We start from the raw sequence: 16436 nt of genomic DNA, 5'->3' as shown, positions 1-16436 counted from the left end.
TGGTGTGCAGTTCTAGTCACTACACCACAAGTAAGACATAACAGCACTTGAGGGTCTGCAGAGGAGAGCAACCAAGTGCATCCCAGGACTTGAGAACATGTCCTACTTCAGCAAACTAAGAGAATTAAACCTGTTTAGTCTCAAGAAGACTAGGGACTGTATGGGGAATGAGTCAGAATTCTCTAAGGCGTTAACAAAGTACTGTAGATTCAGCCGAATTCTTCCAACATATCAGTGAAAGACATACTTGAGGACAACATTTTTACTCAAAGATTTGTGAGAATCCGGGAAAATCAGCCAAGACATGTAGCTGAAGCTTTAAGAATTATCTGGATGAGATATTGGGACAGCTTAGTTATTAGCTAAACAAACAGGAATGATGGCCTGAATAGTCTCTTCTTGTTTGTTTCTTGTTTTATGTTCTTATTTTAAAGTATAATTACATATGTGAACTTAACCGACAATAATAATAAACAACAAAAAAAAAAAACAATAAATAAATAATGTAGTTTAAGTTTTCAGTACACATGGTCCATTACACTCCTACTGCTTCCTGGCCACAGATAATTTATATTTTTATTATTAGCCTTCTTTTTGTTTGATTGACCATTTATCAGTACATGCTAGAAAAATGACTTAGATATTCCTAGTTTTACAGTTTTTTAATTATTTTTAGCTATCTATAATGAATGCCAAACACCATAAAGAAATATTGAAGACAAGGTGAGGCTAAAAGGTTTAGAGTAAAGAGCAGCATCTTCGGAAGGTCTAAGGCCTGTCAAGAGTTTCATATGCAAAGTGAGTTAACTATACATAAGTTCATTCATCAAAAAATGCAATCAACTTTGATGTTTTATAAAAGTCATTGTCTGTCTGGATAAATGTTTTATGTATTACTTTTGAAAGGATAACTAGATTTTGTTTAAACATTGAAATTAAAAGGTCCACCCATCCATCTATTTGTTTTCTTCACTCCATCTTCCAATGCAGGATCAAAGGTGAAAGCCTACCTTAGGCAATGTAATAAGGTTTATGTCAGGGGCCACCCATAGATCAGGCAAGCATGCATCCATCCATCCATCCATAATGCACATAAGCAACGGCACTAGTGTGGGGCCAGGTAATGCAGCATGGGATATGAGAGAAAAAATCGGTACCCAATGAGAATATATGGTTACATGGGGAGAATACACAAATTCCATCCAGTTACCACTGAGCCTGTATCTCTAAACCTGTAGTACCAAACCCTCAATCACTATGTATGTAGTCCGAAGGACGCACATTCTAAACCAATATGTATCTGGATTGGGTTTTCTATAATGCAGAGTTTTAGTCATGAAGATTATCTCTTTAACAACCAAGATGGATTATCTCGTACAATTTGTAAACAGCTTAAGTCACTGTACAAATTCTGATACTCTTTTAATTAACTACTAGTGTATATTCACTGAAGATATTTCATTGATTGATAAAAATATTAAACAAATATGTGGTGCAAACACCTCTCTGTGAGTAAATAGTGGTTTCACATATATTTAATTGAAAAACATGCTGAGGACTTCTCTCCACTTATTTCTTTTGTCTAGGAATGTGTTTTTACTAATTGACATTTACTGACATTTTTTAAATTTGACATTTATACTAATAATCTTAACAAGTTTTCATCTTTTCAATACATTTCAAAGGGGTAAAAGTTTAAATTTACCCATACCTTTTTCATTTATTGTAAGTTCAAATAACCAATACTTAAACAGAAGACAAATGTAGGTTTTCTTACCTAAAAGCCAGACTCCCACTGCCAGTCCACTCAGAATTCCCATGGTGCTCACAACTGCTAATATTTTTATTAGCTTGCACACATATACTTTTGATGAGGCTGTAAAAATATTTGACACATGCAAATCAGTGGGTTTTTTTTGTAAAAAAAAATAAAAGTGTAAACACAGTTCTCAGCTAAGTTAAAGAAATAATTTGTCAAGATATGAAAAGAAGCTGAGAAAAATCCTAACTGCTGGGTAAGTGCCAAAAACACCTCATGTACTGGTAAGACAGACTTCAGGCACAATAATAAAGTACAAATACTGTGCACAATTATTGAAATATTAATAACCCTAACCTCATGAAAATTAAGACACAATTAAAAAAATAAGTAAGCAGAAACAAACTTTCCATTAAAATATTTATACCTAAACACAAATCATCTTGGAAGCAAGAAAAAAATGGTTAGGGTAAGAAGACTTGTAGCACTGTATAGTGGACTCAAAAGATCAATTAGAAAGGAAAGACATCTGAAACACTGTCTATTAAGTTAGTATGGAATAACAACAAATGGAAGAATCAACACATTTAAGCTCCTAATGAATAAGTGCAGTGATGTGCAGAGATCTTTTGGTGGGCAGTGGCTCAGAAAGGGAGAAGAACAAGCTTGTTATATTGTACTCCTGTTTACAAATTAGCGTTCACTTTTGTTTCTATATTTTTTAGTTTCATGAAACTAAACTAAGCAGCATTATAATAGTTATTATCCTGGCAAATATATATGTATTATGTGATATACAGTATATATATATATATATATATATATATATATATATATATATATATATATATATATATATATATATATGTGTGTGTGTGTGTGTGTGTGTGTGATACAGTACATGCCAAATAATACAAAGTGGTTATAGTGATTTTTTTCTCTAGATCAAAAGATCAGACAGCAGTTCTTGTCCACATAGGTTTCTGAGTGTGGATTTACCCGGACTAAGCTTGCAAAACTTCATTCAGCAGTTGCTGTTTGAGCAGGTAATGTGGCACTGAGTGTCTGCAATATAAATAGCATTATAAATATTAAGTTAGCATCAAACTCTTTACATAGACTCTGAATTCTTTGGGGCTGTGTATGCAAAATGAAATACCTTCATCAACAGACCCGACCCAGCTGAGCTTGAGAGGTATTGCCAAGTCTGAAGGCCCAACCAGATCAGCCCTTCTTATTCTCACAGATGTCTGTGGCTTCACAATGCATTAAACAGTTGCAATGTGCGTGAGTTGACAGACATAAAATACTGTGGTCTGTGCTATTTTAGAAATATAATAGATTTTATAATTGCGGTGGGCTAGCGCCCTGCCCAGGGCTTGTTTCCTGCCTTGCGCCCTGTGTTGGCTGGGATTGGCTCCAGCAGACCCCCGTGACCCTGTAGTTAGGATATAGTGGGTTGGATAATGGATGGATAGATAGGTTTTAAAAATGGGCAGTGGCTGATAATGATGACAAGTCAAGTAGAAAAACTAGCATGATAAGCAAAGTGAATACAGTACAGTATATGCAGACATTTACAGCTCCCTTCTGCATCATAATGTCATACAAACTAGTATGATCAGCACACAGATGTTAATTATATATGTTTGTGAAATTAATATTAAACATTACCCCAGACCAAAATTTATTTTCATATGAGACTAGGGGGCTTTGCCCCCTGCTAGCTTCGCTTGCCAACCCCCCTCAGCCTGTGCTACACGCCAGCCACTCCACATCTCTGCTGCTCACATATGTGGATTTAACTATCACCAAACAACAAATCTTTTAATTCCTGCAGATATGCCTGTTCATTGGGAAGAAATACTACTTTTCCCTGATGGCAACACAAATTAGACAATCTACAAATCTCCGACTTAAAGTTTAAATCCAAACAATATATTTGTAGCCCCCGGAGTTTAAGACGAGTTCAAGCACAGGTAAAACGCGTGCCGAAAGAAATATCTCAGTCCAAAAGTTTGTTTTAAAAATATTTTGTGAAAATTCAAAGCAAATAATCCACACAAGAATAAAGAAAAAAGTTGTTACACACATAGAATAAAATGCAAAAAAAAGAAAAAGAAAAATGTATCTTCTCTAAACTTAGGCTTTCTTGAGAAACTACTTGTTTCTATACTTAAAAGATACTTAACACCTTCTATACTTAAAGATTCTTAACTTCTTCCCTACGCTTTAAACGTATGGTGCAGCACTTTCAATTAAGTGCTTTCTCTCACATGTTTCTTAGCACACAAAACACGTAATGCTCAAAAGGCACGAGAGGCACGGTTTAAAACCATGTGCCCTCTACACCTTACACATGGCAAGGCTGATCACTAACTGAGAATAATGCTTAGTCAGAGCAGTTAGAAACAGCTAGAATATACCAATTCATTTCTACTTATGGGGGTTATAGGAACCTCCCATAGATTGTACGCTATCATTTAGTTAAACATTTATGAATCTTATGTAACTAGGAAATGGCTCTTACAATGTTCAATCTCTTTTTTACTATCATTTTTTTGAGACTTTCAAATTTTAGTACTTTCACTATCTTTAACCTGCTCTGCTTGTGTATCACAAAAACGTTTTTGAATTCTTTATGACGTTCTACTTTGTCATCTACTGTTTGTCTTTATTTCCAGCCCCAGGTGTGGTTAAATCTCTTGGCACAAAGTCTCATTTAATGGAACGTGAAAGTTTCTCTCTGAAAAAGTCACGTCTTGTCCCAAGCTAAAATGTCTCATCTTGTCCCAGGATTTTTTTATTATAATAGAGAGATAGTAAACAGTAGCATCTCTAGCTTTCACAGTGCACATTGTTTATCGCTGCTTTTTCTCTGACTCATGTAAAGAAAAGGAGGCACATGCTTCTGCTCTGTGTTGATTAATTAGGTATTAATGCGAGAAAAGGGCACTTGCACATCCCTAAATAAGTTATCACAATTCAAATATTAACACATTGTTAAATGCAATGTGCCAGGTGAGATAACATTGTGCCATGAAAAATATCCTACACCAGACCTATTCAAATGGCGGCCCACAGGCCATGTGTGATCCAGAAGCAACCTCTGAGTCACCCAGCCCATTATCCTTCCAGGGCTCTAGACTGCAACTAAAATGGTCTCAAATTCAACCAAAAATAAGCTTTGGCAATTATCATTTCTACTTAGTTTGCCAGTTGCGAATGAAATCATTGAAACATTAAACTAATTATATTGTAAAAGATATTAAATGCCATTTTTTATTGTTAAACAGATGTGCCATTAACAAATGTGTCGGTATGGGCCCCCCTTGCATATTCTTGAGCCACATAAAGGCCGGTTTATATCCCGCACTGGGTGCAAGGGAGTGACGGCGAAAATTATATCAGACTTGGAGACGTAGGCGGGAAAATATTTCTAAGTACATGGTGCTGCTGATGGGACAGCCGTATATTCCAAATGGAGAATTTCAATGAGAGGCTGGTTACGCTTGTGCCAGAATAATGAATGAATGCAAAACATTTGAAATTCATTTGCCCATCATATAGGTCCCCTGTTATGAATATATCTGTGCCCTGTGGAATTCAGTTGTCCCTTCTGATTTGGCGCGGCACACTATGGTGTGATTTGTCAATGAACATCTTGAATAAACGCATCTTTACATATCATTTGTCTTTTGATTTAATGCATACTCCATGGAAAATGTCGGCCTGTCTGTCAGTAAACATGCCCGAGCAGCCACCTGTCCGCTGTTTCGTCATGCACAACAATGTGGTGAAGTCCGCATTTTAAGGTTGAAGGTGTATTAAAGTCGCATTACCAGGGTACTCTGTGATTGATGGCAGACAGTAAAGTTTGTTAAAATTATATCAATAAATGACACTTTGTTAGTTGTGACTTCAGCTGTTTTGGCATGCACACTATATGTTCTGTTACTAATAAATGCTTCAACAGGAGCTATTAACAAAGAAACATGGAAAATAAGATTTAGTACAAAAATAGTAATAACTGTAATTAATAATTCATTACTTGACACCCAAGAACTCTGTACAAAGATATTTTAAAGGCAAATCATTAAAATAAATGTACCAATCTACTTTCACGCCATATGTGGTGCCTTGCTCTTAAACATTTACTGTGATGGTGATTCCAAACTTCTTCAATTTCACAATTATGGAAACCACTGTGCTCCAGGGAGAACATACAATTTTAAAACTGGTTTTATACCTTTGCCATTGATGTCCTACCACAATTTGAGTTTGGAAGTCTAAAGAAAGTTCCTAGAACTTCATGGTTTGGTTTTGTTTCTGAATTGTAATGTAAATTATGGGACATTATATCTAATCTATGTTCATTCGATTCAATTTGCCACACATAGACTCCTGTCAAGGGATAGACACATGTTCAATCAAAGCAAACAGGATGAACCTGGACATAATTTTGAGTCCCACTGTGATGCATCTGAATACTTACATAAATGAGAGATTTCAGTTTTTGATTATTAATACATTTGCAAACCTTTCTGAAAATATGTTTTTAGCAAAAATAGCAGTTTACAGACACTTTCCATCCAGACAGAACTTCAGAGGATCTGCCAGAAAGAATGGGGTAAACTACCCAAAGCCTGGTGTGCAAAGCTTGTACAGACTGACCCCAAGAAGACTTGAAGCTGCATTTGCAGGCAAATCGGCTTTTACAAAGTAGTGGATTTAGGGGCTGAATACTTATATGAATAAGAGATTTCAGTTCTTGAATTTTAATAAATTCGAAAACCTTTCTGGAAAGATGTTATCACTTTGTTAATATAGGTCATTAAGTGTAGATTGGTGGAACAAAATGGCAAATTTATCCATTTAAAAATAAATGTACAAAACAATAAAGTGTAAAGAAAGTGAAGGGGTCTAAATACTTTCTGAATCCACTGTAAATAAGTCCTTGTTTGCTTAAGTAACCCTGTGTTGAATTAAAGCATATTTAAGTTTTTTACTTATAGTAGTATAGAGAAAGTATAGTAATCGTAAAGAAATTTGACCTTGAGATTTTGATGAATCTCCACATTTCATGCGCTTCTGGACACCTTTTGCAATAATATCTGTGTGTGTGTATGTACGAAAACACGATAACTTAAGAGCACTTTCAGCTAGATAAATGAAATTTGGCATATGGGTGTTATATCAAAATGTTAGTTTTCTATCAACTTTTGTGCAATATACATCAACTGGAGTGATACTTTACCTGAACACATTTCAAACTTTTTCAAGTAAACTGATACTGTACTTAGTTTAAATAAACAATTAATTTAAATTTTGCATGGTAGCTTTTTATGTGAAAATTGCATTATAAGAAGAGAAAAATAAATGAAATTTTATATCATCATTAGTTAGGCTGCTTTAAAATGCACATGTTAAATTCATAATGTACTTGTGGAATCTGCAATCTGTAAATCGTACATAGATAAGGATTTTAATGTTCATTATATTAAATGTGTGAAGATTTCTGCTGTGAACTGTGTGTCCCACAGCTGTTTACGATTATTATGCTATTCACTTTACATCATATAACTTTCTGTATTCTAATAGTTTCCATACAAGCAACTACTTGTGTGATATAACCCCCCAGATATGTGACCTATTAGTTGATTTTGCTAGCACGATGTTCAAAGCTAAACATTTTAGACACAAGATTGCCTTTTTACTTTCTCTTATATGAAGTATAGGGAAAGTATTGGAATTTGATTTCGAGATTTTGATGAACCTCAACATTTTCAACCTCCCCGAGTCCGAAAATACCATTTTTAGAATTATGTTTGTGTGTTTGTCGGTGTGTGTGCGTGTGTGTATGTAAACATTGTCACAAAACGAGTCAAAGACAGAAAAAGGTTTGGGGCAGCCACCCATGTAATTTGGTATCCTGGCTGCAACTTTGTTTTCTTTCTAATACCAGCACTGAAGTGCTTACAACAGAGTCCAAAACAAGACTGACACAGAAGGGAAAAGGGAAGGCTTTTAAAGGGGAGACAGGAAGTGAGGTCATAAGGGTGGACGCGTGTTCATTGTTCATTGGTTTAGTCCCGGATGTGACATCAGGGGGCGGAGCTGGCAAGGTCTGTCTCCATTGGCTCGGTCCCAGAAGTGGCGTCCAGAGAGACAGGTGGAACCTCCGGGTTAGGTCTACAGGGAAGTGAGAAAGAGAGTTAGTGCGCTCTGCCACATCCCGGCATGGCTCAGAACTGCCTTCACTCGAGCCCTTTAGCTGCCTCCCATGCGCGCGTGTGTGACAAGGCCCCCCCCTCAGCCCAGACCCGTCGGGTCGGGCGACCCTTCGAGAGGTCGTAAACCGAGAGAGCATCGGCGTTGGCATGGAGAGCACCCGGCGATGAGCGGCGAAAACTTATGCGGCTGCAGGTCAAGAAACCACCGGGTGACCAGCGGATTCGACTCCTTGTGCAGGGCCATCCACTGTAGAGGTGCATGGTCCGTGACAAGGGTGAACTCACGGCCCAACAGGTAGTACCTCAGCTGAGTGATCGCCCATTTAATCGCCAGAGCCTCCCTCTCCACCGCCGCATACCTGGTCTCCCGGTCCAACAGTTTCCGGCTCAGGAACATGGCGGGGTGTTGACACCATCGACACTTTGGCTCAGCACGGCTCCCAGGCCTGTGTCCGGCGTCCGTCTGGAGGATGAAAGGCAAAGAAAAGTTAGGTGCCATCAAAATAGGTGCGGGCGTAAGGGCCTTCTTCAAGTCACCAAATGCAGCGTCTGTTTTGCAGTCCATACCACAATGTTGGGGCCCTCTTCTTTGTTAAATCAGTCAAGGCGCGCTTTCTCCGAAAACCGGGGTACAAACCGGCGGTAGTACCCGGCTAACCCGAGAAAGGCTTGGACCTGCCGCTTGGTTCGCGGGCGGGGCCATTTCAGAATGGCATCAATTTTGGAGCACTGTGGCCTTACGGTACCCCGACCCACCAGGTAGCCTAAATATTTGGCCTCGCTTAATCCAAAGAAACATTTCTTGGGATTAATCCGAACCCGCCTCACCAAGTGTCCGTAATACGCTTGGACATGCTGTAGGTGTTCCTTCCATGTGCTGGAATAGATGACCCGTCATCTAGGTAGGCAACACTGTATGAGTTATGAGGCGAAGCACTTTGTCCACCAGGCGCTGAAAGGTTGCTGGAGCCCGTGTAACCCAAATGGAAGGACCGATACTGCCAGTGTCCGCTAGGGGTACTAAGCGCGGTTTTCCTTCGCGGAGTCCGTTAAAGGAACCTGCCAGTACCCTTTTGTCATGTCAAGTGTGGTCAGGTATTGAGCCTGTCCAAGCCTCTCGAGGAGGTCGTCCCAGCGTGGCATTGGATAGGCATCAAATTGGGAGACTTGGTTAAGCCGGCGGAAGTCATTGCAGAACCTCCAACTCCGTCAGGCTTACCGGCGAGCACAATGGGGCTGGACCAGGGACTATAACTCTCCTCAATTACACCTAGTTCCAGCATGCGCGATCTCAGCTCCACTTCAGCCTTTTTGCCTCGGGAAGGCGTGCAGGCGTTCTCGGACAACAACCCGGGCTCTGTCACAATGTTGTGCTCAATCAGAGAGGTCCTTCCGGGTGTTCACTGACTACCTCTCGACCGGTCCGGATAACTGTTTCCAGCTCCTGCCGTTGCCTGGGTCTCAAGTCTGCGCCAAAGTTAAGGTCGTGTGTGTGGCGAAGAGTGGCGGGGCTGGCGGAGGAGGGATCAGGGTCCCTGTCCTTCCACGGTTTCAGCAGGTTCACATGATATACCGCTCCTTTGGCGGCGATTGGGTTGACTCACCAAATAGTCGACCAGTCCCTTCCTCTCCTTAACCGTAGGGGCCCTGCCAGTGGGCAAGCAACTTAGAGTGGGAGGTAGGCACTAGGACCATGACCCGATCTCGGGTGGAACTCCCGAAGAGGCGTGCAGCGGTTGTAGTAGCGAACCTGTGCTGCTTGAGCCTCCTCCATGTGACTTTTAAGGACAGGCCGAATCTTTCCAAATCTATCGCGTAACTGCGCGATATACTCCAATATGTTAGTGGTGGGAAGAGCCTCTTCTTCCCAGCCTTCTTTCAAAATATCAATATGCCCGAGGTTGTCGCCCATACAGTAGTTCAAAGGGGAGAACCCGTGGAGGCTTGTGGGACTTCCGATAGGCAAAAGGGCGAGGGGAGGAGCTGATCCCAGTTCCTTCCATCCTCGCTGACCACCTACGTAGCATTTGCTTGAGAGTTTGATTAAACCTCTCTACTAATCCGTCGGTTTGAGGATGATACACGAGGTTTTAAATGCTTTATTTTCAGTAATCTGGCAGTCTCCTTGAGCGTCTCCGAGGTGAAGGGGTCCCCTGGTCTGTCAAGACTTCTTTGGGGATCCCCAGCGAATACCCTAGTAATTCCGTGCGATGGCTTTAGAGGTAGCTGGCGCAGCGGAACAGCTTCGGGTATCGTGTAGCATAATCCACGAGGACTAAAATGTACTTGTGTCCTCGGGCTGAGGGCTCTAGAGGTCCCACCAGGTCGACCCGATTCTGTGGAAGGAGCGTCAATCAAGGGAATAGGAACAAGAGGAGCACGGTCCCTCCTAGGAATCTGTGCAGTTGACACTCCGGGCAGGAAGCGCCAAAGCGGCGAACCTCCTCATTAATTCCTGGCCAGTAAAACCGGGCTTGATCCGCTCCAGAGTTTTGGTGCCCAGGTGGCCACCTAGGAGGTGGGCGTGTGCTAGCTTCGCAGACCTGCGCGGAAGGTGCAGCGGCACTAGCAGCAGCCTCGTCTCCTGCCCGTCATGCATTGCTACGGTAAAGGAGGTCATTATCTAACACAAAGTAGGGGCCCTGTGGCATCGACTGACTAGTCGCTGGCCATTGACAAGGACCACTGCATTTTTACAAACTTCAGGGAGTCGTCATTCCATTGCTCCCTTTTGAAAGAAGCGGCGTCTTTTTAAATTGAAACCGCAACACGGAGAGAGGGTCAGCGCCGACCTCAATGGCGTGGTTTCCTCCCGCTCCGCCCGGCGTTGGTGGATGGCGTGTCAGCCTGCGGCGGCCGGGAGTTGCCACGTCAGCCAGGGCGGCTGCTTCACCTCTCTCTGCCGGCTGATTACGGCGTGGAGGCAGCTTGAGGCGGTTCATCTCCGTCCATAACGAGGCCCAACTTAACCCGGGAGTGGTATGTGTCTCCGCTTTTAATGTCAGACCAGTCCGCCCTAGTATCACGGGTGCGGAGGATCAGGAAGGATTGCCACGGTTACTTTCTGGACTGATCCTCCGTAGCTAATGACACAGCGGCGGTGCTGTACCAGCGGGTTTCCCGTGGACACAGGTTATACTGGTCTTGAATTTTAGCCATTGTCGCGGTAGCACAAAGCGGCGGGCAACAATGGAAATGTTGCTGCGGAATCGAGCAAGCGGAAGTTTTAAACCGTTAACGATCACCCGTCTGTATGCGGGACCGTCAGCGGGTTTGTCAGAGCACACCAAGCCCTCCTCCCCTCCACCTGCATTCCTCCTCGCCTCCAAGCGGTTTTGCGTGCCAGCGGCGCGGACGCCGATGCAAGCTCCGGGTTATACAGGGAGGGGCTAGGTCTTGGGACATACCCGGCTGAGTTTGGCAGAAGGGCGGTTCTGCTCTCCCAGAGTGTGAGGCCGCCCTCTGTGTTTCCAAAGCTCTATGAGCTCAGACATGTTCTTAAACTGCACGCCCCAGACCGGCTGGGTGAAGCCCTGGGGAAGTGCTTTCAGGAGCAGATAGCGCTACCTGCTCAATGACCTGGTGGGGCTTGTTTTCCAAGGGCGTAGCCACTGCCATACTTTTGCCCATAAGGACCAGGCTTGTTTACTGGTCGGCCTCTCAGGGTCCAACCTCCACTTCGTTATTTTACTCACCTGCCAGTCTGGGGCACCCCAAGGTGGTAAAGGGGCTGTGGTTTCACTGGGGGCAGGCACTCTCCCCAAGAGAGCATACTGAGTCCCTCTTGTCTCCCCCTCCAGGGCAGCCCAATTGGTGAGCCCCACCCGCACACTCCCTGGCCTCTCTAGGCGGCCTAGTTCTGCGTGCTGGGGCGGAGCCCGCACCGGTCTCGCCGAACCACGGGGCACCCTCCCGCCTGAATACTCGGCCCGATGCGCTCCCACCTGGGTGTTTTGCAGGTCCTGTCCCCTTCTCTTCTGGGACTTCTCCATCCTGCCGACTACGCCACTGTCACAAAGCGAGTCAAAGACAGAAAAGGTTTGGGGCAGCCACCCATGTAATTTGGTATCCTGGCTGCAACCGTTTTCTTTCAAATACCAGCACTGAAGTGCTTACAACAGAGTCCAAAACAAGACTGACACAGAAGGGAAAAGGGAAGGCTTTTAAAGGGGAGACAGGAAGTGAGGTCATAAGGGTGGGCACGTGTTCATTGTTCATTGGTTTAGTCCCGGATGTGACATCAGGGGCGGAGCTGGCAAGGTCTGTCTCCATTGGCTCGGTCCCAGAAGTGACGTCCAGAGAGACAGGTGGAACCTCCCGGGTTAGGTCTACAGGGAAGTGAGAAGAGAGTTAGTGCGCTCTGCCACATCCCGGCATGGCTCAGAACTGCCTTCACTCGAGCCCTTTAGCTGCCTCCCATGCTGGCGTGTGTGACAATTATCTTGCGGTTTACTCCTCAAATGTCCATCCCCATATCTGAGGTCACAATATTGATAACTGGCCGCACTGCCAATTTGGAGGATTCTGAAGAAGGCTCCCATCAAAATCAGATGTCATTTATTATTTTCCTTTTGGAATTTTTTTTTGGCCATCACAATTTACTGGGTTCACTTTGGTGGCTCAAATCTTTTTCTGTGTCTCTTTGTTTTAATTACAACTAGGGGGGCTGAATACATGCTAAGGAGATGCGGTCAGATCAGCTGCTGGCTTGTTGTTGCTGCTGCCGAGCTGTATGTACTGTTTGTCGCGCTGCGTATCGATCATTTAAAAGCCTGTACAACAGCTGTCCTTTTATCTCACCGCCTTGTCTCGCAGGATATTAAAGTGTGTCAGAGAAAATCACGTATTGTCTCCATCCAAGCCTTCCAAGATTTTTTTTTATAATAGAGAGACATGTTCTCACAGTATCATGGGAAAAGCCTCATAGAAATGGGGTATGTGTAAGCTACACACAGCTCAGAGCTAGTAGACACTGCAATGCTATGCCACCCTATCTAAAATCTACTGTACCTAAATACAATACTGTTAATATGTTAGTATCTCCAGTGAGTTAATGGTCACTGAACACTCCACTATTCTACCCAGGGGTTTTGAATATAAAGGGATAAGTAAAGACATTGGTAGCAGGTTAGGTTTCAGGCCATATAAAAATCTTAAAAATGTGCAAAGAAAAGACAAAGACTGTGTAGTGTTCTGTGCAAATCAACAAAAACAAAAATGAGTAAAAGATTGTGTTTAAGTCATGTTCTTTAAATACATTTCTTTGAATGTGTTGTACAGTATAAGAAACAAATTGTGAATTAATCCTGGATGACTGTTACAATACCTTGCAATGAAGACACTGTTTCACGCGGCCATGGTGGTGTTACTCCTGCCTCTGGTGACCGTGAACTGCCTTCATTCTGAGCTGAATCATCACTTCTGATGTCATATATATTTCCAGGGTTCTGCAATATTTGAGGAAAAGATACAATTGAACTGTGTTTTATTTTATTAATGCATGATTATTTCATTTACAATAAGCTCTTATAGGTTTAAATGTATAGCAATTGCTGAGAATTAAAGTTTAAATTTAAGTTAAACAAACAAAATTAAAAAGCAACTGTATCCAAGTGATTAGAAATAGGATTGCAAAAAGTAGGTTTGCAAAAAAATGGCTTATAATGCAAACTGTTCATAAAGAACTAATTTCAAATGAGATATGGGCAATTCTCTCCATTGCCATGCTGAAAACAAAAGAGAGGTAGCATGTACGCGACCTGAGTCAGCTACACTGGCCCAGGGATGACTTTTGTATTGTTCAGTCACTGCTGGCAGTTTATGTGCTTGAAAGCAGCCCTAACATAATCTGTGGTTTCTCTTTCACTTTTGGACTTTTTTGAACTTGGAGTTAAAAATTCAGGTAATATCCTAATTAGTCTCACTAAACTAAGACACTCGTCATACAAGGAAAGTAAGACAGAAATGGAATGTAACATAGGCTCAAAAGGTTAATCTAAGTACATTGCTCACTGAAAACCAGACTGCAGAAAACAGGTTTTCTAAAACTCTTTATAGAGAATTTTGCCTTATCATATTGTACAAGTGGGCAGCATGGTGGTGAGGCAGATAGAGGGTCATTTCTGGAGGGTGGGACTGGACCGTGTGTCTGCCTGGGGGGTTGTCAAACAGGATCCCGAGTTGTTTCGTTGTGTGGTGGGTGCAGCAACGCACTATACCAGTGCATGCTCCCCCAACCTGACCTGACCCTCCCACTGCTCAATGGTATGCAGGTAAAGTGAACTGGTAATTCTAAATTGGTTCTAGTGTGCATTTGGACACTTGGACAGATTCAGTGGTGCTGTTAGAATTATGTTTTTGGACTTCTCTAGCACCTTCAACACCATTCAACCTCTGCTCCTTAGGGACAGGCTGACAGTGATGGGAGTAGATTCACACCTGGTGGCATGGATCGTGGACTATCTTACAGACAGACCTCAGTATGTGCGTCTCGGGAACTGCAGGTCTGACATTGTGGTCAGCAACACAGGAGCACCACAAGGGACTGTACTTTCTCCAGTCCTGTTCAACCTATATACATCAGACATCAAATATGATTCGGAGTCAGGCCACATGCAAAAGTTTGCTGATGACACTGCTATTGTGGGCTGCATCAGGAGTGGGCAGGAGGAGGAGTATAGGAATATAATCAAAGATGGACCCTGTGATCATCAGAGGTGACTGTGTGCAGAGGGTGTAGACCTATAAATACGTGGGAGTGCAGCTGGATGATACAGTAAATTGGACTGGACTGCCAATACTAATGCTCTGTGTAAGAAAGGTCAGAGCTGACTATACTTCCTTAGAAGGTTGACGATCTTCAACATCTGCAATAAGATGCTGCAGATGTTCTACCAAACGGTTGTGGCGAGTGCCCTCTTCTAATGTGGTGGTGTGCTGGGGAAGCAGCATAAAGATGAAGGATGCCTCACACTTGGACAAACTGGTGAGGAAGGCAGGCTCTATTGTAGGCACGGAGCTGGACAGTTTGACATCCGTGGCAGAGCGACGGGCGCTGAGCAGGCTCCTGTCAATCATGGAGAATCCACTGCATCCACTGAACAGTATCACCTCCAGACAGAGAAGCAGCTTCAGCGACAGACTGCTGTCATTGTCCTGCTCCGCTGACAGACTGAGGAGATCATTCCTCCCCCACACTATGCGACTCTTCAATTCCACCCGGGGGGGCAAACACTAACATTATTCAAAATTATTGTCTGTTTTTACATGCATTTTTATTACTCTTTAATATAATATTGTTTTTTGTATCAGTATACAGCTGCTGAATTATGTGAATTTCCCCTTGGGATTAATAAAGTATCTATCTATCTATCTATCTATCTATCTATCTATCTATCTATCTATCTATCTATCTATCTATCTATCTGTGTGTGCATTTCACCTGTTATGGTCTGGCATTCTGTCCAGGATTTGTGATGTATATTATCTGGAATAGGCTCCAGCATCCCTGCACCACCCACACCATGGCCGTGGTCTAGATTAAGCGGGTTAGAAAATGACAAGACCTATTGTATAAGTGTTTTGCACCGCTTTTGGGATATAGTATAGCATGTCATCTGATAAAAGTTGGCCATAGCAGATTATTGACATGCTAAACTTGGTTCCAGCACACTTGCTGCTTTATGGAGAGCTGGTTACACAGCATGATTTGTACTCCGTGATCCACAGAATATTTAAAGAAGCTGGCCTTCCTAGAGAAATTAGTCTCATTACCAGCAACTGAGCCTACCATTTTTTGACAACTTGAGCAGCTCACATATGAAGCATTATATCTTTTCTGACCACAACAGATGGGTTGTTTGCTATGTTTGCCAATATAATGGTGAGTGGAGCCCTAAAGACTTACAGTAGATTCAGAAAGTATTCCAGTCCCTTCATTTTCTACACACATTTTTTGTGTTGTAGATTTAATTTTAAATGGATACATTTGCCATTTTTATTCATCAGTATACAATCAAAATCCATAATAGTCAGGGGCTTCTTGTTTGCTTTAAGTATTCTTGACATATATATAAAACTCAACTTGAATCCATAAGTGGCAAATTGAACTGATTGCACATCATTTAGAAAGGTGTGCACCTGTATATAATAAGGTCTCACAATTCACACTGCATGTCAGGATAAAAACCAAGCCATGAAGTCCAACAAACTCCCTGTTGACCTCCTCAATTAAACTGTGCAAAGACATAGATCAGGGCAAAGATACAAAACCATTTCTAAAGCTTTGGGTATTCCCAGGAGCACAGTGCCCTCAATAATTGTGAAATGAAAGAAATTTGGAACCACCGGGACTCTTTCTAAAGCCAAACTAAGTAACTGGGCAAGAGGCCCTTGGTCAGGGAGGCAACCAAGAACACATTGGTCACTCTGTGCTGACATGGCAG

General features: G+C 42.4%; 1 protein-coding gene across 1 annotated transcript in view; it reads right to left on the bottom strand.

Moving 5' to 3' along the window:
- The window catches only part of tmprss5 (transmembrane serine protease 5), a 104255-nt gene extending 90862 nt beyond the window's left edge, over nucleotides 1–13393 (bottom strand). The window contains exons 1-2 of the mRNA XM_039762517.1: nucleotides 13319–13393; nucleotides 1778–1876 (exon numbers count right to left, since the gene is read on the bottom strand). Of these exons, the coding sequence (XP_039618451.1) occupies nucleotides 1778–1820 (43 nt within the window). The 5' untranslated portion in view covers nucleotides 1821–1876; nucleotides 13319–13393. The remainder of the gene's footprint in view (nucleotides 1–1777; nucleotides 1877–13318) is intronic.
- Nucleotides 13394–16436: the final 3043 nt, after the last annotated feature.

This window comes from Polypterus senegalus, chromosome 9 (assembly GCF_016835505.1).
Source record: "Polypterus senegalus isolate Bchr_013 chromosome 9, ASM1683550v1, whole genome shotgun sequence".
NCBI lineage: Eukaryota > Metazoa > Chordata > Cladistia > Polypteriformes > Polypteridae > Polypterus > Polypterus senegalus.
Note: the sequence above shows the minus strand (reverse complement) of the source record. Positions and strands in the feature narration are given on the sequence as shown.